General features: G+C 43.3%; 7 protein-coding genes across 7 annotated transcripts; 3 read left to right on the top strand and 4 right to left on the bottom strand.

Moving 5' to 3' along the window:
- Positions 1-403: 403 nt before the first annotated feature.
- On the top strand, positions 404-19,502 carry LOC134456476 (uncharacterized). The gene is made up of 5 exons (XM_063207842.1): positions 404-828; positions 15,035-15,651; positions 16,663-16,938; positions 17,285-17,342; positions 18,993-19,502. Exons 1-5 carry the CDS (start codon positions 424-426, stop codon positions 19,452-19,454), a joined length of 1,818 nt encoding a protein of 605 aa, XP_063063912.1. The 5' UTR covers positions 404-423; the 3' UTR covers positions 19,455-19,502.
- On the bottom strand, positions 5,772-6,322 carry LOC134448542 (histone H2B 1/2-like). Its single transcript, XM_063198221.1, has one exon. It carries the CDS (start codon positions 6,314-6,316, stop codon positions 5,942-5,944), a length of 375 nt encoding a protein of 124 aa, XP_063054291.1. The 5' UTR covers positions 6,317-6,322; the 3' UTR covers positions 5,772-5,941.
- LOC134448560 (histone H4) lies at positions 7,347-7,697 on the bottom strand. The gene has a single exon (XM_063198243.1). It carries the CDS (start codon positions 7,682-7,684, stop codon positions 7,373-7,375), a length of 312 nt encoding a protein of 103 aa, XP_063054313.1. The 5' UTR covers positions 7,685-7,697; the 3' UTR covers positions 7,347-7,372.
- LOC134448410 (histone H1-like) lies at positions 15,026-15,698 on the top strand. The gene has a single exon (XM_063198089.1). The coding sequence runs from the start codon at positions 15,050-15,052 to the stop codon at positions 15,653-15,655; it is 606 nt and encodes a 201-aa protein (XP_063054159.1). The 5' UTR covers positions 15,026-15,049; the 3' UTR covers positions 15,656-15,698.
- LOC134448475 (histone H2A-like) lies at positions 16,560-16,991 on the top strand. The gene has a single exon (XM_063198148.1). It carries the CDS (start codon positions 16,565-16,567, stop codon positions 16,940-16,942), a length of 378 nt encoding a protein of 125 aa, XP_063054218.1. The 5' UTR covers positions 16,560-16,564; the 3' UTR covers positions 16,943-16,991.
- Positions 19,503-20,183: 681 nt separating the features above from the next.
- LOC134448503 (histone H2B 1/2-like) lies at positions 20,184-20,703 on the bottom strand. Its single transcript, XM_063198179.1, has one exon. It carries the CDS (start codon positions 20,669-20,671, stop codon positions 20,297-20,299), a length of 375 nt encoding a protein of 124 aa, XP_063054249.1. The 5' UTR covers positions 20,672-20,703; the 3' UTR covers positions 20,184-20,296.
- A 958-nt stretch (positions 20,704-21,661) lies between these two features.
- On the bottom strand, positions 21,662-22,026 carry LOC134448551 (histone H4). Its single transcript, XM_063198232.1, has one exon. It carries the CDS (start codon positions 22,016-22,018, stop codon positions 21,707-21,709), a length of 312 nt encoding a protein of 103 aa, XP_063054302.1. The 5' UTR covers positions 22,019-22,026; the 3' UTR covers positions 21,662-21,706.
- Between the last annotated feature and the right edge of the window lie 1,136 nt (positions 22,027-23,162).

The following is a 23,162-nucleotide window of genomic DNA, read 5'->3' as shown; positions in this document are numbered from 1 at the left end:
GTTAACCTGTCTGAATCAACTTTATTTGTCCATAGAATGATGATGTGCAACATAAACTATTCCTAACACTGTGCGCTGCCACGATAGTCAATGGGGCGAAGTCGGTTTGCTTCTCTTTTGCCCCAGCTCGCGACTTGAACATTCCGCTTCAACAGGCGTTCCAATGCGTTTCAGCAAGTAGGAGGTCGGAAACATCCCATCTCCCAACCCTGGGGAATGCACCATTTAACACCATTGAATAGAACTACACTACTCTCGGTGGGGCGGTGCTCTATGGTTTACATTTTAGGCGCCATTGAGATGAAGTCCAATCAGAGGGAACTGGTGAGGGTACGTCATTGGAGGCAAGTCTCGGATGTAGCGCTTAAATAGCATGCGCTTCTCATTTGGTTTCACGTTCGTTCCTTCCAACGAAGCTCAACAATGGCAAGAACCAAGCAAACTGCTCGCAAATCCACCGGAGGCAAAGCCCCGAGGAAGCAGCTCGCCACCAAGGCAGCGCGTAAAAGCGCACCAGCTACCGGTGGCGTGAAGAAGCCTCACCGTTACAGGCCAGGCACCGTGGCTCTGAGAGAGATCCGTCGCTACCAGAAATCCACTGAGCTGCTGATCCGCAAGCTGCCCTTCCAGCGTCTGGTCAGGGAAATCGCTCAGGATTTCAAGACCGACCTGCGCTTCCAGAGCTCTGCTGTCATGGCTCTGCAGGAGGCTAGCGAGGCTTACCTGGTTGGTCTGTTCGAGGACACCAACCTGTGCGCCATCCACGCCAAGAGAGTGACCATCATGCCCAAGGACATCCAGCTGGCTCGTCGTATCCGCGGAGAGCGTGCTTAAGTCTTTCCCCTTTAAAACAACAACGGCTCTTTTAAGAGCCACCCACACCTTCCTTGGAAAGCATTGTTTCTACCTAGCCAGTGGCTGTAAAAAGCACTGCACGGCGCTTGCACGGTGCGATATAGCAGCAATCAATCATATTTTGAAGCCAGCCTATGAATTAACATTCTACACAACGTGTGAGTCCACAGCGAGAGCGCATGTTATTATCGTTAGCCAATACATCCTTGTCGTACTTTTCTGAATATATTCCCCAATCTTAAATGTGATCCAATGTGTAGGCCAATTACAGTAGGAAAGCACTGTTGTTCGCAACTTCACATTACACGCATCAACACGATCCAATACAGCACACTGCAAAAAGTAAAGTACGGAGGCCCAGAGGTGACACGGATGGACTTTTTTTGGGGTGGGAAATGTGTGCACTGGAGACTAACACCTTTGCGAGATAACGCAAATCTTTTGCGAGATATCGCAAACCATTTGCAAGATAACGCAAATATTTTGCGTGATAACGCAAATATTTTTGCGAGATAACGCAAATATTTTTGCGAGATAACGCAAATTAAAACTTACATCTGCGGGTTCACCACTTTGATTTGCAGCACACTTTTTGGTCACCGGGTGGCAGTCTGAACCAACACGTGTAAGGCGTTGAAACGCCACAGTTGTAGGGGTAGGCTATTCAATTCAACCACCACTGTTGTTGGATAACAGCGAGAGGGATGCTGACAGTCAAAAACATGAGACTACTACCGCTGGAAGGACGTGCAAGGATACCGTTATTTTATCCATTGTTTTATGTTAAATAAACAGATTTTGAGAGACACCGTAGCACCTTGCTTTGCGAACGGACAGAAAGGGAAATATAGGATTTGTTGGACGACACGTGTCTGCAATGCAGAAGCTCTGTATGACAGAATTAAGGAAGGCAGACGGGACAACTGCTTACTCTACGGTCATATTCAAAGATGATGAGAAGTTTATGAAAATCATTTTGTCATATCAAGACCCACATGTGAACTATGTAGGCCTAATTTTAACATAGGCCTCGACGTTGAGGCAGCACGCTGTATTCTTTCTTTCTTTTTCTTGAAACTTTCAACGCAATGTGTTTTTTGTTGCGGTTCTCCCCTTTTAATTTATAATTGGCTAAATCAAGTAGGCTATCACTGCTTAGCCATGCAGAGAGCTTAGACTTGTAACAACTCCGACATTTGGAACCATCCAAAGTGGGCATTGGTTAATAGTTTTCTCGGTCAGACTTGGATTAATGTTTCTTAACGCATGACATGATGGCAGATCACGGAACTTCACGAATAGAAAGCGACATATGTCCTTCCTGTGATGGAAATTCCTCCTGTTATACATGACATTGGGTCTTGGGTAAATGGAGGAAATCAAATAGTTATTTGCTTTTAACTGTGAACCAGTTTTACAGTGATGGGTTTTAGCGAACACAAATTACTTTTGGATGTAACTCGTACCGCCACGTGCCCCATGGTGCCATGGTTTCCGACCCTGTAGCACTGAGATATCGCTGAAATCTAACGTAGAGCTCACAGAGATGACTAACAACTTTCAAAAATTCACGGAGAAGTGTCAAGTTTGGCAGAAGGGCGATAGCGCACTGGCATTGATGATCTGGCTTTGTTGTAAGCAGTCCAAAATCATAGCGTAACGGGCGTAAAGGGCCGTAGCCTAACGCAACCTTGCGCAAACTAAAACACTGACAGGACAGTTTTTCCGAGGTGTGGCGGGACACAACACACACACACACACACACACACACACACACACACACACACACACACACACACACACACACACACACACACACACACACACACACACACACACACACACCAATTTTGAAAGAAAGAATACAGCGTGCTGCCTCAGCTGCCAATGTTAAAATTAGCCTACGTAATTCACATGTGGGTCTTGATATGACAAAATGATCGTCATATGCTTCATAATCTTTGAAAATAACCGTTCAGTTCAGCGCCGTTCATCGAGGGAAAATGCCAAGGCACACCACCAATGAAAATGTTAACTGAAAATACAACCATATTGCCTAGGCCTATAAAGGTAGGCCTACAGCCATTTAATTTCCCATGGCACACCATATGATTTCTGACGGCACACTAGTGTCTTGTAGTGTAGGTGAACATAATGGGATGTGTACCTTTAAGCCGCATCATTAAGTCTGTCGTGCGTTAGTGCGCCATGTGATCAGTAGGCACCAATTGGCAAAACTCGGCACGCTTTTAAAAGGTTGGCACAATCTGCTCGGAGTCGGAGGGAACCGTCAGATTGTTTGTGTGCTTGTGGCAACTATGCCTTTGGTTTGTGTGTGTGGTGCCGCTGGGGAGTCGAGCCCGTGTAGAGCCTCGCTTCACGAGAGAGGGACAATTTCGTGGAGTTTGGTCTATGACGGGGTGCGACTGTAAGCGCGGCCACATTGGTTCACTAGGCCAACTTCGTACTTGGCGTTATAGGAACCAGGCTTTTTGCGCTGCGTCCTTTGCCCGGCGACTTCGAGACAGTCGGTCGCTGTCCGTGGTACCTGTGGATCCACCTGTTGGTCTGTCTGCGGGCTGCTGTTTATATTGGAGAGTGACTGTGTGTGTGTGTGCGTGCGCGAGTGTGTGACGTTTCCCCCTTTGCTTTCAGTTCTTATTTTGTGTGATGTAGGAGAAAGTGAGAGTTATCTGTTTGTTGTTTTGTTTATTTGTATCTTTCTTTTGTTTATTTTTGGTTCACCTCACACCACTTGGGCCGCTCAGCGTGCGGGTTACCCCTAAATAGATCTAGTTTGCTGCGCGTAAAAGTGCGCTTACAGTCGCACCCCCGCCATAGACCAAACTCCACGAAATTGTCCCTCTCTCGTGAAGCGAGGCTTTACATGGGCTCGACTCCCCAGCGGCACCACACACACAAACCAAAGGCATAGTTGCCACAAGCACACAAACAATCTGACGGTTCCCTCCGACTCCGAGCAGATTGTGCCAAACTTTTAAAAGCGTAACGGCTTAACTGTTACTGAACGGTTATTTTCAAAGATTATGAAGCATATGACGATCATTTTGTCATATCAAGACCCACATGTGAATTATGTAGGCTAATTTTAACATTGTCAGCTGAGGCAGCACGCTGTATTCTTTCTTTCAAAGAAAAGTATTTCAATTCTTTCAAAATTGGTGTGTGTGTGTGTGTGTGTGTGTGTGTGTGTGTGTGTGTGTGTGTGTGTGTGTGTGTGTGTGTGTGTGTGTGTGTTGTGTTGTGTTCCGCCACACCTCGGAAAAACTCTGTTGCGTTAGGCTACGGCCCTTTACGCCCGTTACGCTATGATTTTGGACTGCTTACAACAAAGCCAGATCATCAATGCCAGTGCGCTATCGCCCTTCTGCCAAACTTGACACTTCTCCGTGAATTTCTGAAAGTTGTTAGTCATCTCTGTGAGCTCTGCGTTAGATTTCTGCGATATCTCTCAGTGCTACAGGGTCGGAAACCATGGCACCATGGGGCGTGGAGGTACGAGTTACATCCAAAAGTAATTTGTGATCGCTAAAAGCCATCACTGTAAAACTGGTTCACAATTAAAAGCAAATAACTATTTGATTTCCTCCATTTACCTAAGACCCGATGTCATGTATAACAGGAGGAATTTTGTACCACAGGAAGGACATATGTCGCTTTCTATTCGTGAAGTTCCGTGATCTGCCATCATGTCATGCGTTAAGAAACATTAATCCAAGTCTGACCGAGAAATCTATTAACCAATGCCCACTTTGGATAGTTCCAAATGTCGGAGTTGTTACAAGTCTAAGCTCTCTGCATGGCTAAGCAGTGATAGCCTACTTGATTTAGCCAATTATAAATTAAAAGGGGAGAATCGCAACAAACAACACATTGCGTTGAAAGTTTCAAGAAAAAGAAAGAAAGAATACAGCGTGATGCCTCAACGTCGAGGCCTATGTTAAAATTAGGCCTACATAATTCACATGTGGGTCTTGATATGACAAAATGATTTTCATAAACTTCTCATCATCTTTGAAAATGACCGTAGAGTAGCCTAAGCAGTTGTCCCGTCTGCCTTCCTTAAGTCTGTCATACAAAGCTTCTGCATTGCAGACACCTGTCGTCCAACAAATCCTATATTTCCCCTTCTGTCCGTTCGCAAAGCAAGGTGCTACGGCGTCTCTCAAAATCTGTTGTTTATTTAACATAAAACAATGGATATAATAACGGTATCCTTGCACGTCCTTCCAGCGGTAGTAGTCTCATGTTTTTGACTGTCAGCTTCCCTCTCGCTGTTGTCCAACAACAGTGGTGGTTGAATTGAATAGCCTACCCCTACAACTGTGGCGTTTCAAAGCCTTACACGTGTTGGTTCAGACTGCCCCCCGGTGACCAAAAAGTGTGCTGCAAATCAAAGTGGTGAACCCGCAGATGTAAGTTTTAATTTGCGTTATCTCGCAAAAATATTTGCGTTATCACGCAAAATATTTGCGTTATCTCGCAAATGGTTTGCGATATCTCGCAAAAGATTTGCGTTATCTCGCAAAATATTTGCGTTATCTCGCAAAGGTGTTAGTCTCTAGTGCACACATTTCCCACCCAAAAAAAATCCCTCCGTGTCACCTCTGGGCCTCCGTAGTAAAGCAGGGCGTACAAAAAAAAAGTTAGGTAGTCCGGGCTGCTTGACTTTGGTCAACTTAAACTTGAGAAGTTGTGCGGATTTCACATAGTAACTTAAAACACTTTGTACACACGTAATTGGCCTACAAGTTCAACCAGGTTTTATGTTGTAGGCCACTGACTAATGCGAGCCCCAATATCAAAATTCAACTGGGAAAGACTGCAATATCTTACTGCGCGTAATCCTGAATTATAGACCTGGCGAAGTATAGAGTAGCCTACATAGTCTGCCATTTTATGGATTAGTGGTTTTGGTTGTGAGCTTGTGTGTGGAAGACTTCATTTCATCACATAAAACACACGTCATTCTGTAGGACATTCACAGGATGCGGAATAGCTTTTCGATGAGATTTTGGGTGGCTCTTAAAAGAGCCTTTGGTTTGGGAAAAGGTGGTTGAACTCTTTACTTGGAGCTGGTGTACTTGGTGACGGCCTTGGTTCCCTCAGACACGGCGTGCTTGGCGAGCTCACCAGGCAACAACAGACGCACTGCGGTCTGTATCTCCCTGGAGGAGATGGTGTGGCGCTTGTTGTAATGTGCCAGGCGGGAAGCCTCACCAGCGATGCGCTCGAAGATATCGTTGACGAAGGAATTCATGATGCTCATGGCCTTAGAAGAGATCCCAGTATCGGGGTGGACCTGCTTCAGGACCTTATACACGTAAATAGCATAGCTCTCCTTCCTGGTCCTCTTGCGCTTCTTGCCACCCTTTCCGGCGGTCTTGCTCACGGCTTTCTTAGAGCCCTTCTTGGGAGCAGGCTTGGCTGGATCAGGCATGCTTAACAGTTGTCAAAGACAGTGATACTTTATACAGTTGCTCTGCTCTTCTTATACCCACCAGTATGCAAATACCTCACTTCAAGTTGGCACAAGCTGAGCTCAAGGACAATCCGATGAGGCATTTCCCTCCATTTTCAGAAGCGATGATTGGTCACTTTTGAAATACGGGGACGTTCCGTCTGCCTCAACGAACACTCTACCCACAAACGTTAGTTTTCCCCTTGTTGCACACTGACCATTTCCCGCACTTTTTAACGAAATGAATTACGTTCAACAAAGTAATACAAGCAGCCTATTCTAGTCAGATGAACTTAAATCACCTGAAAAGTTACTATGAGTACATGTAGCCTATGTTGCAAGCAAGCAGTCTCAAGTTTCGTATTAGGGTAAATAAGTAGACCTTATTGTACCTGCCTAACATAGCCTATGTAGTTACCTACATTATTCATTCTGTTTTAGAGTAGAGTAGGCGATAATTTATGGATCCCAGGTGGAAATTATTGTGAGGGGCATTCCTGACCATTTGACTACCGTTTTCACGATTTTAAAATATACATTTACACAATAGACTACACAGTGGAAAGTGGCTTTTGTCACGACCAGCTCATAGGAAACCTGCTGGGAAAGTCCTACACACTAAATAGGCCTAGGCCCTAAATATGAGTCAGTAAGTCATGATAGATACAGTTAAATAATTCTCCTACGCACAGCAATGGGCATGGTATAAATTGAAATAAGTTCAACTGCCTCTGAATTGCACATTGATTTCATTGTTTTACTGCGAGTCGTGTGAGTGGTTTGAACAAAGTTGAATTTCAAAGCTTCACACTGTATAATACGGATTTAAATTGACTTAGATTGAGTTCTGCGGCAGCTGGTGTAGGCTACTTTACAGTGCAAGGCTAATTCCGCATTCTGCATACAACTAACCATTTCATTGTTTCATACAGATGTTCCCTTCATTTGAGGGTGGACATAATGGATATATTAGCTCTTTTAGATAAGTGGGTGGCTCTTAAAAGAGCCTTTGGTGTTTGTCGGGGGAGTCGATATTTAACCTCCGAAACCGTACAGAGTGCGGCCCTGGCGTTTCAGAGCATAGACGACGTCCATGGCTGTGACAGTCTTCCTCTTGGCATGCTCGGTGTAGGTGACGGCATCACGGATCACGTTCTCAAGGAACACCTTCAGCACACCACGGGTCTCCTCGTAGATGAGCCCAGAGATACGCTTCACACCACCACGGCGAGCTAAGCGCCTGATTGCAGGCTTGGTAATTCCCTGGATGTTATCGCGGAGGACTTTGCGATGACGCTTAGCGCCGCCCTTTCCAAGACCTTTACCTCCCTTGCCGCGTCCACTCATGTTGTTGTCTCTCTGAAATTACAAAGACTGGTACATTCTCATGGTGAGCCCCGCTTATTTGTTCCAGACAGGAGGACCTGCTTGAATCCAGGCTTACTAGGGCCAAGCGCCCCTCCCTTTGTGAGTTCGAAACAGTTATGGCGGGAGCATGTAGGCTAATGGTGCATTCCCCAGTGTTGGGAGATGGGATGTTTCTGACCTCCTACTTGCTGAAATGCATTGGAACGCCTGTTGAAGCGGAATGTTCAAGTCGCGAGCTGGGGCAAAAGCGAAGCAAACCGACTTGGGAATAATTTATGTTGCACATTACTCAGCCATCACCATCCTATATAGTAGGGTTGGAAAGGGGGGTCCACGCGCACCCCCCGGCTTTTTTTACGCCACCTGATTTTTTTGTATCTTTAGAGTGTCTACTTCCAGAATCTGCCAGGTGCCAAGCTGAAATAATGTCCCATGGCCTTCATTTTTAACCATTTAATGCACCTGACAGGAACCCAACAGATTGAAGCAATGACAGAGAATAGGTCATAACTTTTGAAGTAAACTACATACAGAGACAAATTAACACATTCTCCCATACAATATTGACCTGAGGAATGAATTCAAGTTGTTGTTTTTGACTTTTAACAACATTTATACAGCATATTTGCTCAGAAACAGCAATAAAATGACCCAAAATATGTAGACACTCACCTATCTTTTCATTCTTTTGAGATTTGTTGTCTCTTTTTCACCACCTGCTCTTCCTTTATCATTTGCAGTGTAAATGTGAGTATTATATCGCGTATTAAGCTGAAATTATGACCCCCAGTCTCCATTTTTGACCCTTTAATGCGCCTGACTGAAACCCGACAGACTGAAACAATGATACAAAATGGGTCATAACTTTTGAAGTAAACTACATACAGAGACAAATTAACACATTTTCCCATATAATATTGACCTGAGGAATGCTATTAAGTAGTTGTCTTTGACATTTCAGAACATTTAAACAGCATTTTTGGTCATAATCGGCAATAAAATGGCCTAAAATATGTAGACACTCAAGTATCTTTTCATTCTTTCGAATTTTATTGTCTTTTGTCCACCACCGGCTCCTCCTTTATCATTTGCAGTGTACATGTGACTATTATATTGGGTTTAGGCTGAAATAAGGACCCACAGTCTCCATTTTTAACCCTTTAATGTGCCTGACTGGAACAGATTGAAACAATGATACAGAATGGGTCATAACTTTTGAATTAAACTATATACAGAGAAAAATTAACACATTTTGATATACAATACTAAGCTGAAGAATGAAATTAAGTTGTTGATTTGACATTTGACAACATTTAAACTTATAATACTTTATAAAAAGACATAGTGTGGGTTGACTTTTGAAGTAAGCCACAAAGAGAAGAAAAGCTAACCCATTTTCCATACCAAGAAATGCAATGAAGCACTTGTGAAGGACTGTCATCAACGTTTAAACCGTGTTCCTGGACAAAAATAGCATTAAAATACCCAAATTGTGTAGAAAATAAGCAGTCTTTTTTCATTCTTTCAAGTTTTATTGGGTGCTTCTCATTGCTCATTTAAAGTATACATTTGATTATGTTATTGAGTTTCAGATTGAAACAGTATCTCATTTTCAAAATATATCTTCCACTTAATAACCAACTAGCACCATCATCATTCAGAGGTTCAAGAAACAAAGGAGGCTTCTTTAAGACTTATTAGCAAAACCTTCAAAAATGTGAGGTAAAGGCACATCCCAAAAAGCAATTGCCGTGGGTGCAGGACATAAAAGAACACACAAGAGAAAAGGAAAGACTAACAGCACACCACAGACGCTCCCTTGTCATCATTTAACGTCTCGACCTGTAAGGTCTTCGTCAGGTGTCTCACGACAAGGGAGCATCTGTGGTGTGCGTATATTCTTTCCTTTTTCTTATTGCAAAACCTCCACATGTAATTTGTAACATGAAGATGTGTCTTTCACCTTTTTCTGCAGACATAGACTGTTTGGCTTGTTATGCCAAATGTACAGGACAGAGAAACATGCCAGTGTAAAACACAGTCATGGCTGACAAACTTTACAAATCTGGTCACTTGGATCAAGATAGTGCATTATTCAGGTAGTCATGCACCTACAAAACACTAGTGTGGATGGGTTGCTTGCTGCTGTGATCCTCCAAAATAGAATGACAGTTTAATTTCTATAGATTTTAGGGCAGTATTTGTCCAGAAGCGCATTTAAAAGTTGATAAAAGGCCAAAAAATGTTCATTGCATTTTTTGGGTCAGTATTGTATGGGAAAATTGGTTACCTTTTCTCTGTACTGTGGTTTACTTCAAACGTTAACCTCCATTGAAAGAAATAAAGTGAAAGCCCATTGGGAAACTCCATCTCCCATTGTCATTGTGACACAGCACTCCACAGCACACACGTGAACACTGCACACAATGAAATTTCATTCATGCCTCACCCGTGCAAAGGGGCAGCCCTCAGTGGCGCCCCTGAGGATCAGTGCGGCGGGACGGGTCCATGCTCAGGGTACCTCAGTCATGGAGGAGGATGGGGGAGAGCACTGGTTGATTACCCCCACCAACCTGGCGAGTCAGGAGTCAAATCGGCAACCTTTGGGATACAAGTCTGACGCCCTAATTGCTTACCCATGACTGCCCAAATTACCCATGACTGCCCAATGAATTGTATCATTGTTGCAATCTGTTGGTTCCATTCAGGTCCATTGAAGGGTTACAAATGAACCCTGTGGGTCATTATTCCAGCTTAATACTCTGAATACACTTTTTAATGTAAATTATGAATGAAGAGCAGGTGTTGAAAAATAAATATAACCCGAAAGAATGAAAAGATAGGCCTACTTGAATGGCCATTTCATTGCCAATTATGACCAAAAATGCAGTTCAAATGTTGTCAAATGTCAAAGACAAGAACTTAATATCATTCATTGGGTCAACATTGTATGGGGAAATGTGTTAATCTCTCTGTATGATGTTTACATACGAAGCTATGACCAATTCTGTATCATTGTTTCAATCTGCCAGGTTCCAGTCAGGCACATTAAAGGGTTAAAAATGGAGACTGTGGGTCATTATTTCAGCCTAAAACCCGATATAATAGTCACATTTACACTGGAAATGATAAAGGAATAGCAGGTGGTGAAAAAAAGACAATAAAACTCAAAAGAATGAAAAGATAGTTGAGTGTCTACATATTTTGGGTCATTTTATTGCTGTTTCTGAGCAAATATGCTGTTTAAATGTTGTCAAAAGTCAAAAACAACAACTTAAATTCATTCCTCAGGTCAATATTGTATGGGAAAATGTGTTAATTTGTCTCTGTATGTAGTTTATTTCAAAAGTTATGACCTATTGTCATTGTTTCAATCTGTTGAGTTCCTGTCAGGTGCATTAAATGGTTAAAAATTAAGGCCATGGGACATTATTTTATCTTGGCACCTGGCAGATTCTGGAAGTAGACACTCTAAAGATACAAAAAAATCAGGTGGCGTAAAAAAAGCCGGGGGGTGCGCGTGGACCCCCCTTTCCAACCCTACTAATAAATAGAGTTGATTTGGACAGGTTAACAGTTGCAAAACCGCCTGAACCTTTCTAAGGTGTAGTAGTTATTGGCATTGCCTCTTTCAAAGATGAAATGCGGCTACATGGAAAAAAACGCATGGTGTTGTTTACACCTCATCGTTTACATTGCTGACATATTAGAGAAGTGGATATGTATTTTTGTCCCTCCATGCTTGTAATTTGGTTGGCTTGCTGGTTGGAACGCTTTCAAGTGGGAGGTAGCTGACTCCTTTTTGCCTATTGGGAAGGTCCTACCCCCCCCCCCCCCCCCAAAAAAAAATAAAAAAAATCACATATTAATTTGGTAGGCCTACAGGGTTCCAAGTTCAATATTATCATTTTGTCACACCATATGAGATTATAATACATAAATAAAAGCTCCATTACATTTTTCATGGCTAATATTAAGATTTGCTTGATAGGTTGATGCTCTTAAACATTTTGTACAGTCTTGTATTTGTATTATTCAGAAACCAATAGATTGTAAATTAATTCATGATAACATGCTTCTTTTTATAATTGAAATGCTTCCCCTTCCTTTTATTTGTTTATTTATTTACTTTTCGGCTTGATTAAGATTGTACCAGGTGGATAGAGATGGCAAGTAAAGAAAGAACAAAGAAATACGGGGAGAAATGACTGATCCGGTAAAGAGAGAAGCGGTCTTGAGGAACACTGTTGTATCAGAGAGTTTTGAAAATATTGATGTATGAGTCCCCCAAAGATACAGGTGGTCAAAATGATCCGGGAACACCTCCTGTGTAATAGAAATGAGCCAAAGCCAGTGAAACTCAGTGTGAAAGAATAATAACTGAAAACGCGTCAAAATGAAGGATTAAATTGGTGTTGCATGGGCTAATTGAAAGCCTCCCCATAGAGATAAGGGGGGAAATCATCTTTTCTTTTTTAAAAGAAATGTGATATGGATGGTCAGTACACTAATATCAAAATTCAGATACTAATTTGGTAAAGTGTTCCAATTTCAATATTAAAGCTGACTAATTTAAAGCACCCCCATAGAGATAAGGGGGGAATCGTCTTTTCTTTTTTGCAAAATGCAGGTGGTTGACATGACGTGGCGTTTTTTTTTGGTCCCCTGTGTCAAAGTTAAGTCATTTTAATAAAACAATGGACAAAAACTGTGTTCATGTCTTTTGGAAAGTGCAGCTGTTTATGTCCTTATAAATCATTCACAACATTAATTTAGAGCCAAAGTAGAAAAAGCTCATATGGTGTGACGGTTACAATCAATGTCCCAAAGTTTGATTTTAAATTCACTATGATTACAGTAATGTTTCTCATTCTCTCATTCTTTATTCATTCTTTCAGGAAGCACAATATCACCTCAGAAGGACATTGACAGCTACAAGATGAGTTTACGCTCTTCATAGTGACCCAAAAAAAAATCAAGTATATCCAACACTGCTGCTCCAGTTCCATGTTGCACGTGTTTTGGTGTGACACATTTTACACAAAAATAAAGACAATAGGGTTTTTTTCTATAGTCTATATAACCTTAAAAACTATCTTGTCATATTGCATTTAGCGTGGTTTTACATGGCTAACATGAATACACATTGCTTAATCTCATGAAACCAGCATGAAACCTCATATGGTGTGACAAAATGCCATAAGGTGTGACAGTTTTCTTGTCACACCATATTACCATTTTGTCACGCCATATGAGATTAACTTCCTTTTAATACATAAATGAAAGCTTAATTACATTTTTCATGGCTAATATTCAGATTTGCTTGATATTGTGATGCTCTAAAACAGGGGTGGGGAACCTTTTTCATTCAAAGGGGTCACTTCGAATTCCTACAAGGGTCATGAAAGTCCTCCGAGGACCGTAATTTGAACACAAATCAGGATTTCCCCATGCGATTCAGGCCTATATTGAAGGAAGACACCTTCTCTAGGTCCCCTGAATATATGCATTGGAAATGTAATTTCTAAGATTCCTTTACAAAATATGTCATATTTCATGTGAAGTTGCATAACATTAAAATGATATCGGGGGCCGGATAAAACGGCCGCAAACGGCCCTCGAGACATACGTATAGGTTCCCCAGCCCTGCTCTAAAACATTTCAGTGTTGTATTTGTATTATTCAGACACCAATATATATCCATATGTGAATATGAGTTCCTGATAAGTTCCATGCTTCATTGTATCATTCAAATGCTTCCCCTTTCTTTTATTTGTTGATTTATTTACAGCTTTACAGCTTGATTAAGCTTGTACCAGGTGGATAGAGATGGCAAGTAAAGAAAGAACAAAGATACAGGGAGAAATTGCTGATCCTGTAAAGACAGAGGTGGTCTTGAGGAAAAGAATAGAGAGAAGATACTAAGTTTTTAATTGTAATGTATGCCTTAATATTTGTATAATGTACATTTAAAATTAGCACAAGAATGTTTTTGTGTGGCCACAAACACGAGCCTGCATATGTTACACCCAGAATGAAACTGTCCTGAGCAACCTGAGCAGTGCAAGCATTTTCTCTTGCTCATGAAATGCGACTGGCTGATTTTTAATGGAGTCTAAACCTGCAACAAATATGCACTATGTGAGGGAATGTGATACGGCTCAGTTTATCAATATCAAAATTGAGATATTAATTTGGTAAAGGGTTCCAAGTTCAATATTAAAGCTGTTGGATGGGCTAATTTAGAGCTACCCCATAGAGATAAAGGGGGAATCGTCTTTTCTTTTTTGCAAAATTAATATAATGATTCGGTAAAGGGTCCCAAGTTCGATATTAAACCTGTACATTATTTGGGGGAGATTGCTTCATCATAAGACTACATATTGAGCAGTTGAATATCAAGTGATACCAGCATCTCCTGATGCATGTTGCATAACACTCGGGACATGATGGTAAAGATGGTCAGAAAATGAAACCACCCAGGCATTATTATGAAGTAAAATGCCACAGTTTCACGTCACTGTGTGGGGAGGCATAGTGAATTGCAGTCCTTGTCCTGTTTCCCAAGGTGAAATTAAAAGGCCGAGACCAATATGTGTGTGTACACCATGTGTGTGCTTAGCCTTGCTATCCATTCTTTAGTGCATGATGATTGTAGATCATGAAGCTGAGAAGGCAACATCAACCCACACATTAAAACATCAAACACACATTTGTTCACCAAGTTTAAACATGGCAAAAGTCTCAATGATTACTTAAGTGGCACATCTGTGCTTGTTTTTTTGTCCTAAGGTTCCTAATGACTATACGCATATGGCCAGGTGGGCACGCAAGGGACTGTGTTTTACGCAGTCCAAAACATGCTATTTGTAGAGTAATACAGAAGGCGTAAGCAAGTTATTACTTTTTCGTTGGATAGACGACATTGTGAATTTGATCAAATGGGCTTCGAAGACAACGTGTGATATCTGGAACACTCTTAAAATCGCAAGTTTTCATGACAAAACAGACAAAAGTCCACATAACTCCACCGGTACTACTGAAGTTGGGGGCAAGTTTAAACACCAAAAACAGACATAGAGTCACTTTGGTCATGTTTCTGTGAACATCGAAATGTTAACTTTAACAAAGCATTTGTTGATGCACCCAAAAGTGGTTTCATTCTTTACATATTTTGCCATAAACCGAGAGCAGAAAACACAAGCGATTTGCTAGTACAGTCAAAGAGTCGGAGAGCTGGCTTGGTTGAATCTCTGCGGCTCTCATGTCGATCATAAGTCCTGCCCATTGGCTCATGCAGTCATTCACTGAGTAGAAAAACTCTCTTAGAGAAACGCAACGAGAATGGCAGACGCTGCTCCAGCCCCCGCTGCCGCACCGGCAAAGGCACCCAAGAAGAAGGCACCCAGGCCCAAGAAGACTGGTCCAAGTGTCGGCGAGTTGATTGTGAAAGCAATCGCTGCCTCCAAGGAGAAGAAGGGAGTGTCCCTCGCCGCTCTGAAGAAGGCGCTCGCAGCTGGCGGATACGACGTGGAGAAGAACAAGGCTCGTGTCAAAGTGGCAGTCAGAGGACTGGTCACTAAAGGCACCCTTGTCCAGACTAAAGGAGTCGGTGCGTCCGGATCCTTCAAGTTAGCCAAGAAGGCGGCAGAGCCCAAGAAGAAGGCAGTCAAGAAGCCAGCGGCCAAAAAGCCAGCTGCCAAGAAGCCCGCCGCAGCAAAGAAGCCCAAGAAGGCAGCAGCCAAAAAACCAGCCGCCGCCAAGAAATCCCCGAAGAAGGCTAAGAAGCCCGCAGCCCCCAAGAAGGCTACAAAGAGCCCCAAGAAGGCAAAGAAGCCTGCGGCTCCCAAGAAGGCAGCAAAAAGCCCGAAGAAGGCTAAGGCAGCCAAGCCCAAGGCAGCTAAACCTAAAGCAGCCAAGCCCAAGAAGGCAGCCCCTAAGAAGAAGTAAATTCATTTTAGGCTGCTGTTTCTCAAACAAAAGGCTCTTCTAAGAGCCACCCAATTTCCTCATTAATTGCACACGTTCCAATGAAATGCACGCATCAGTACGGTCTCAGAGTTTGACATGAATGAACGAGCGGTCTCCTGCCAAGCATGATTTGCGCCATTTTTCACAACTAACCTCGCTCATTGTTTGCAAAATCACCGAGGCCCCACTCACGGCCCTGCCGCTATTGCCACGATACAAAGACTGAACCCATCCAAACGCTGCCAGTAAATGGTTAGTTATCAACATGCACAAACATCTGTACAAGATACATATGTATATGTACACATAACATGCTGTTTGGAACTATATAGTCAATTGTCTATATTTGTTGGAAGCTTTAGAAAGACGCGCAATGAACGCCTGACTCCAGCTGTTTGTTCCTAATGGGATAGGCAACAAGTTGTATACAGTATAAGTGCTTACATGTGGAATTAGAACACTAAAAGTATGACATTACAAAGATGTTTTGTTATAGGGTCGTAATTACATTTGTAAGAGTACTTCTACTTCTACTTTATTAAATACACACCTCCGAGAACAGCGCACATAACAAAGCGCATGGTGGGCTGTGTGAAATTCCGCCGTCGTGCATACATGCTTTTATTTTAATTTCATGGCATAAAGTACATTATTTGCCAAAAGAAAGGGAATATGTGATTTTGGGGAGAAGGGGGGAAAGAGCGCCTTTTGAGTTCCCCAACGATGTCACGGTGTTGACTACCCAGTGATTGGCTCCAAAGCTTACAGCTTCAGCCAGTCACCACTCAGGCTCTAGTTTGCCTCCCCAGTCGTGGATATATATATATAGTGGCGTGAGGAAAGGAGTGAAGCACTCGATTTTTCGACATCTAAGACAAAGCAACAAATATGAGCGGAAGAGGCAAAACCGGTGGCAAGGCTAGGGCAAAGGCCAAGACTCGTTCTTCCAGGGCTGGTCTACAGTTCCCCGTTGGTCGAGTGCACAGACTGCTGCGCAAAGGCAACTATGGTGAGCGCGTGGGAGCTGGCGCACCCGTCTACCTGGCCGCAGTGCTCGAGTACTTGACCGCTGAGATCCTGGAGTTGGCTGGCAACGCCGCTCGTGACAACAAGAAGACTCGTATCATTCCCCGTCATCTGCAGCTGGCCGTGCGCAACGACGAGGAGTTGAACAAACTGCTCGGTGGAGTCACCATCGCTCAGGGTGGTGTGCTGCCCAACATTCAGGCTGTGCTCCTGCCCAAGAAGACCGAGAAGTCCAAGTAAATCTTCCCCCGACTTCCCTGAACACAACGGCTCTTTTAAGAGCCACCCACACATCCCGAAAAGAGCAATTTCAATGTCTGATAGAAATATTGATGAAACCTAGTAAAACAAAAAATATATACCTACGTGTCACACACGCATCGTGAATAATGGGGATTACTGTGTTAACATCGCCAACTATCTCCAAAACGCTGGCCTATAATTATATACACCGTCTAGGCTACATGGCGGCTAAATAAGAATGTGCCTAGACGCTCCATATGTGAGACACCGGAAGGGAATTGCTTAGCTATCATTAACACAAAGACTCGTTGACTGTCCAAGTATGTTTCCCCGCATTAGACGCCAGCACAGTCAGTTGCCATGCATTCATCCACGACTATTGCTGCATTCCCCAGAGGTAGGAGCTTCCTAGTAGGCAACAAGAAGGCAGCTACCACCCACTTGAAAGCGTTCCAACCAGCATGTCAAACAAACTACAAACATGGAGGGACAAAAACTACATATCCACTTGTCAAAGATGTCAGCAATGTAAACAACATCATGCGTTATCCGCATTTCATCTTTGAAATACGCAATGTCAATATAACTACACCTTAGAAAAGTTAACAGGTTGTTTTGCAACTCGTTAGGCCACACCAATTTAATTTGTTGGTTCTCGGATTTTTTCAGGAAAAAGTTGAAGCGAGAGGGCGAAAAAAAAAAAAAAAAAAATTAGTCGTGTGGTTATACCACCTGTATATCAGCCTCACATGGACCTCCAAAGGAAGGTGCAAGACAGGCAAACACCTGGACATGGAGAAGGACAGTGTAGAAGGGAATTAAGGCAGCCAAATAGACCAGGCACAAAATTAGCTCACAGGGCAATTATTATATTAATCTGGTTTGAATAAACTGAGATGATTCAACAGTTGAATAGTTGTTTTTCTTTTTTAAAACTGCTATCCCACTCCACTAATTCCACTAAGAGCAATACTGTGTTTCACCGCTGCTACTGCTAACCCACAGGGGCTTCAACTTGCCATTGCATGTTTGTCTGTAAATGTCTAGACCTCCTTGGTTTGAATGCAACACGTTTCCTGATTTGCTAGTCGTAATTGGCATGTTGAAAGGAGTGGTTTTATTGGTTCTCTATGTCACATGACCTCCAACTACTAAAGAGACATCTCCCCGTTCATGAAAACATGCAGTCTTCGTTTTTTTTAGCGATTTCATTTTTTGGGGTATTGAAACTGATTTTTTTTTTTTTTTCATTTTGTTACAAAATACAAGAGGCGAATCCGAGAACCAACAAATTAAATTGGTGTGGCCTTAACCTGTCCGAATCAACTTTATTTGTCCGTAGAATGGTGATGTGCAACATAAACTATTCCTAACACTGTGCGCTGCCATTGCTGTGATGACATCACTATGGTCAATAGGGCGAAGTCGGTTTGCTTCGCTTTTGCCCCAGCTCGCGACTTGAACATTCCGCTTCAACAGGCGTTCCAATGCATTTCAGCAAGTAGGAGGTCAGAAACATCCCATCTCCCAACCCTGGGGAACGCACCATATGGTGCAGCTAATATACACATCTTATGTGTTGATGAATGCATTTATATGTTCCACTTGAAAATGTTTCAGAGATGTTCCAAACACGCATAATGGAAAGACCAGTGAGAATGCTGTGGTGTGGGCGCCAAAGCACAATGGAACCCAAAAGCATGTAGGGTGATATGAAACATGGCTGTGGTTTTAATATAGCGTAGCATGAAAGTACACGTGTTGTTTACATGTAGGATAGAGGTGACAAGTAATTGTTAACTGTTTTAACACCGGTAAATAAATGGTATTGGTCGAGCAGTGAATATGCCTACACTGCATGTGGGATAGTTAGAGATGAAAAGTGCTTGTTGACTACGTTAACACCATTGAATAGAACTACCCTGCACTCTCGGTGGGGCGGTGCTCTATGGTTTAAATTTTAGGCGCCATTGAGATGAAGTCCAATCAGAGGGAACTGGTGAGGGCACGTCATTGGAGGCAAGTCTCGGATGTAGCGCTTAAATAGCATGCGCTTCTCGTTTGGCTTCACGTTCGTTCCTTCCAACGAAGCTCTACAATGGCAAGAACCAAGCAAACTGCTCGCAAGTCCACCGGAGGCAAAGCCCCGAGGAAGCAGCTCGCCACCAAGGCAGCGCGTAAAAGCGCACCAGCTACCGGTGGCGTGAAGAAGCCTCACCGTTACAGGCCAGGAACGGTTGCTCTGAGAGAGATCCGTCGCTACCAGAAATCCACTGAGCTGCTGATCCGCAAGCTGCCCTTCCAGCGTCTGGTCAGGGAAATCGCTCAGGATTTCAAGACCGACCTGCGCTTCCAGAGCTCTGCTGTCATGGCTCTGCAGGAGGCTAGCGAGGCTTACCTGGTTGGTCTGTTCGAGGACACCAACCTGTGCGCCATCCACGCCAAGAGAGTGACCATCATGCCCAAGGACATCCAGCTGGCTCGTCGTATCCGCGGAGAGCGTGCTTAAGTCTTTCCCCTTTACAACAACAACGGCTCTTTTAAGAGCCACCCACACCTTCCTATGAAAGCATTGTTTCTATCTAGCCAGTGGCAGTAAAAAGCGAAGCACAGCACAGCACAGTACGGCGCTTGCTCTGTGCGATATAGCAGCAATCAATGCTGCAATCATATTTTGAAGCCAAGACTATCAGCCCATGAATTAACATTCTACACAACGTGTGAGTCTACAGCGAGAGCGCACGCTGGCCGAGCAGTCGATATTTGTTATTATTGTTAACCAATACATCCTTGTCGTACTTTTCAGAATACATTCCCCAATCTTAAATGTGATCTAATTTGTAGGCCAATTATAGTAGGCCTACACTGTTGTTCGCAACTTCACATGACACACATTAACATGATCCAGTAAAGCACACTGCAAAAAGTAAAGCAGGGCGTACAAAAAAGTGACGAGTCCGGGCTGCTTGACTTTGGTCAACTTAATCTTGCGACGTGCGTATTTCACATAGTAACTTAATACACACGTGCTTTAATTGGCCTACACGTTCAACCAGGTTTTAGGTTGTACTGCCTAATGCGAGGCCCAATATCAAAATTAAACTGGGAAAGACTGCAATATCTTACTGCGCGTAATCCTGAACATAGACCTGGCGAATTATACAGTAGCCTACATTTAGTCTGCCATCTTATGGATTGGTGGTTTTGGTTGTGAGCGTGTGAGTGGAAGACTTCATTTCATCACATAAAAGTCATTCTGTTGGACATTCACAGGATATGGAATAGCTTTTCGATGAGATTTTGGGTGGCTCTTAAAAGAGCCTTTGGTTGGGGAAAAGGTAGTAGAACTCTTTACTTGGAGCTGGTGTACTTGGTGACGGCCTTGGTTCCCTCAGACACGGCGTGCTTGGCGAGCTCACCGGGCAGCAAAAGACGCACTGCGGTCTGAATCTCCCTGGAGGAGATGGTATGGCGCTTGTTGTAATGTGCCAGGCGGGAAGCCTCACCAGCGATGCGCTCGAAGATATCGTTGACGAAGGAGTTCATGATGCTCATGGCCTTAGAAGAGATCCCAGTATCGGGGTGGACCTGCTTCAGGACCTTGTACACGTAGATGGCATAGCTCTCCTTCCTGGTCCTCTTGCGCTTCTTGCCACCCTTTCCGGCGGTCTTGCTCACGGCTTTCTTGGAGCCCTTCTTGGGCGCAGGCTTGGCTGGATCAGGCATGGTTAGCAGATGTGTAGGACAGCGATGTGGAGCGCAGTTGCTCTGCTCTTCTTATACCCACCAGTATGCAAATACCTCACTTCAAATCGACACAAGCTGAGCTCCAAAACAATCCGATGAGCCATTTCCCTCCCTTTTCAGAGACGATGATTGGTTACTTTTGAAATAGGGGGACGTTCCGTCTGTCTCAAAGAACACACTACCGACAAACGTTAGTTTTGTCCTCATTGCACACTGACCATTTCCCGCACTTTTTAACGAAATAAATTACGTTCAACGAAGTAATACTAGCAGCACATTCTAGTCAGATTAACTAAAAGCACATGAAAAGTTACAAAAAGTACATGTATGTTTGCGAGCATGCAGGCTCAAGTTTTTTTTAAAGGATAAATAGCAGACCTTATTGTAGGCCTACTATTAATTTGCCTATATTATTCATTCTGCTTTAGGGTAGAGTATCATTTATGGATCCCAGGGGGAAATTATTGAGAAGGACATTTCTGACCGCATTTTGACTACCGTTTTCACGATTTTAAAATATAAATTTACACAATGGACCACATTGTGGAATGTGGCTTTTGTCACGACAAGCTCATAGGAAAACTGCCTACACAGTAAAAAAGATGACTCACGGTGCAATGATACAGTTAAATCATTCTACACGACAATGGGCATGGTCTAACTTGAAATAACAAGTTTAACTGCCTCAGAATTCCAAATTGATTTAATCTTTACTGCAAGTCGTGTGAATGGTTTGAACACCAGGTTGAATTTCAACTCTTCATAATGTATAATAAGGATTGAAATGACATTAAATTCTGCGGCAGCTGGTGTATAGTTGTTAAACATATTGTAGGCCTACAATGACGTGGAATTGTTCATTCCAAGTTCTAAATAAAACCAACCATTAGCCTACATAGTTTCATACAGATGTTCCCTTCACTCTGAGTATGGACACAATGGACGTATTAGCTTTTTTAGATATGTGGGTGGCTCTTAAAAGAGCCTTTGGGTTTTTATTGGGCGAGTCGATATTTAACCTCCGAAACCATACAGAGTACGGCCCTGGCGTTTCAGAGCATAGACGACGTCCATGGCTGTGACAGTCTTCCTCTTAGCATGCTCGGTGTAGGTGACGGCATCACGGATCACGTTCTCAAGGAACACCTTCAGCACACCACGAGTCTCCTCGTAGATGAGCCCAGAGATACGCTTCACACCACCACGGCGAGCGAGGCGCCTGATTGCAGGCTTGGTGATACCCTGGATGTTATCGCGAAGAACTTTGCGATGACGCTTTGCGCCACCCTTTCCAAGACCTTTTCCTCCTTTGCCGCGTCCACTCATGTTGTCTCTCTGAAATTATAAAGACTGGTACCTTCCCATGGTGAGCCCCGCTTATTTATACCAGACAGGAGGACCTGCTTGAATCCAGGCTTACTAGGGCCACGCGCCCCTCCCTTTGTGAGTTCGAAACAGTTATGGCGGGCGCTTGTAAGCTACCCATCACGCCGTGACATGCGCAGCGCTCTTCTAATAGCGACAATGTAACACACGAGTAGGCCTATGCATTGTTACAACCTTTAAACTGTAGAGCAGTCGCATTCTACATACTACATGCATAATGACATTGATATGCATGCATGCATGCATTAATATTTGTTTATTCTTTCTTGTTTCACTCTGACAGGGGTGGGGGCATTATGTTTGGTTTGCTTTACTATTTCGGACGAATGTTTGCTGGTTGGTATGGGCCAAGATGAAGAATTATACTAATGGTGCATTCCCCAGGGCTGGGAGATGGGATGTTTCTGACCTCCTACTTGCTGAAATGCATTGTGGTGCATTCCCCAGGGCTGGGAGATGGGATGTTTCTGACCTCCTACTTGCTGAAATGCATTGGAACGCCTGTTGAAGCGGGATGTTCAAGTCGCCAGCTGGGGCAAAAGCGAAGCAAACCGACTTCGCCCCATTGACTATCGTGATGTCATCACAGCAATGGCAGCGCACAGTGTTAGGAATAGTTTATGTTGCACATCACCATTCTATGGACAAATAAAGTTGATTCAGACAGGTTAACGGTTGCAAAACAGCCTGTTAACTTTTCTAAGGTGTAGTTATATTGACATTGCGTCTTTCAAAGATGAAATGCGGCTAAATGAAAATAACGCATGATGTTGTTTACATTGCTGACATCTTTGAGAAGTGGATATGTAATTTTTGTCCCTCCATGTTTGTAGTTTGTTTGACTTGCTGGTTGGAACGCTTTCAAGTGGGAGGTAGCTGCCTCCTTGTTGCCTACTAGGAAGCTCCTACCTCTGGGGAATGCACCATAACAGCCCGTATATGCTACATATGTCCTTGTGTAGTGTACATGTGTGTGTCATTTGTCTGTTTGCTGTGCTATGTTTTGGTGTACATCACACTCTCATGTCCAAACAGAAGTTCTCTTGAAGAGACAATAAATGATTATCTTATCTTATTATCTCAT

The sequence above is a fragment of the Engraulis encrasicolus genome, chromosome 1, assembly GCF_034702125.1.
Source record: "Engraulis encrasicolus isolate BLACKSEA-1 chromosome 1, IST_EnEncr_1.0, whole genome shotgun sequence".
NCBI classification, from domain to species: domain Eukaryota; kingdom Metazoa; phylum Chordata; class Actinopteri; order Clupeiformes; family Engraulidae; genus Engraulis; species Engraulis encrasicolus.
The sequence above is the reverse complement of the archived record's forward strand: the minus strand, read 5'-3'. Positions and strand labels throughout refer to the sequence as shown.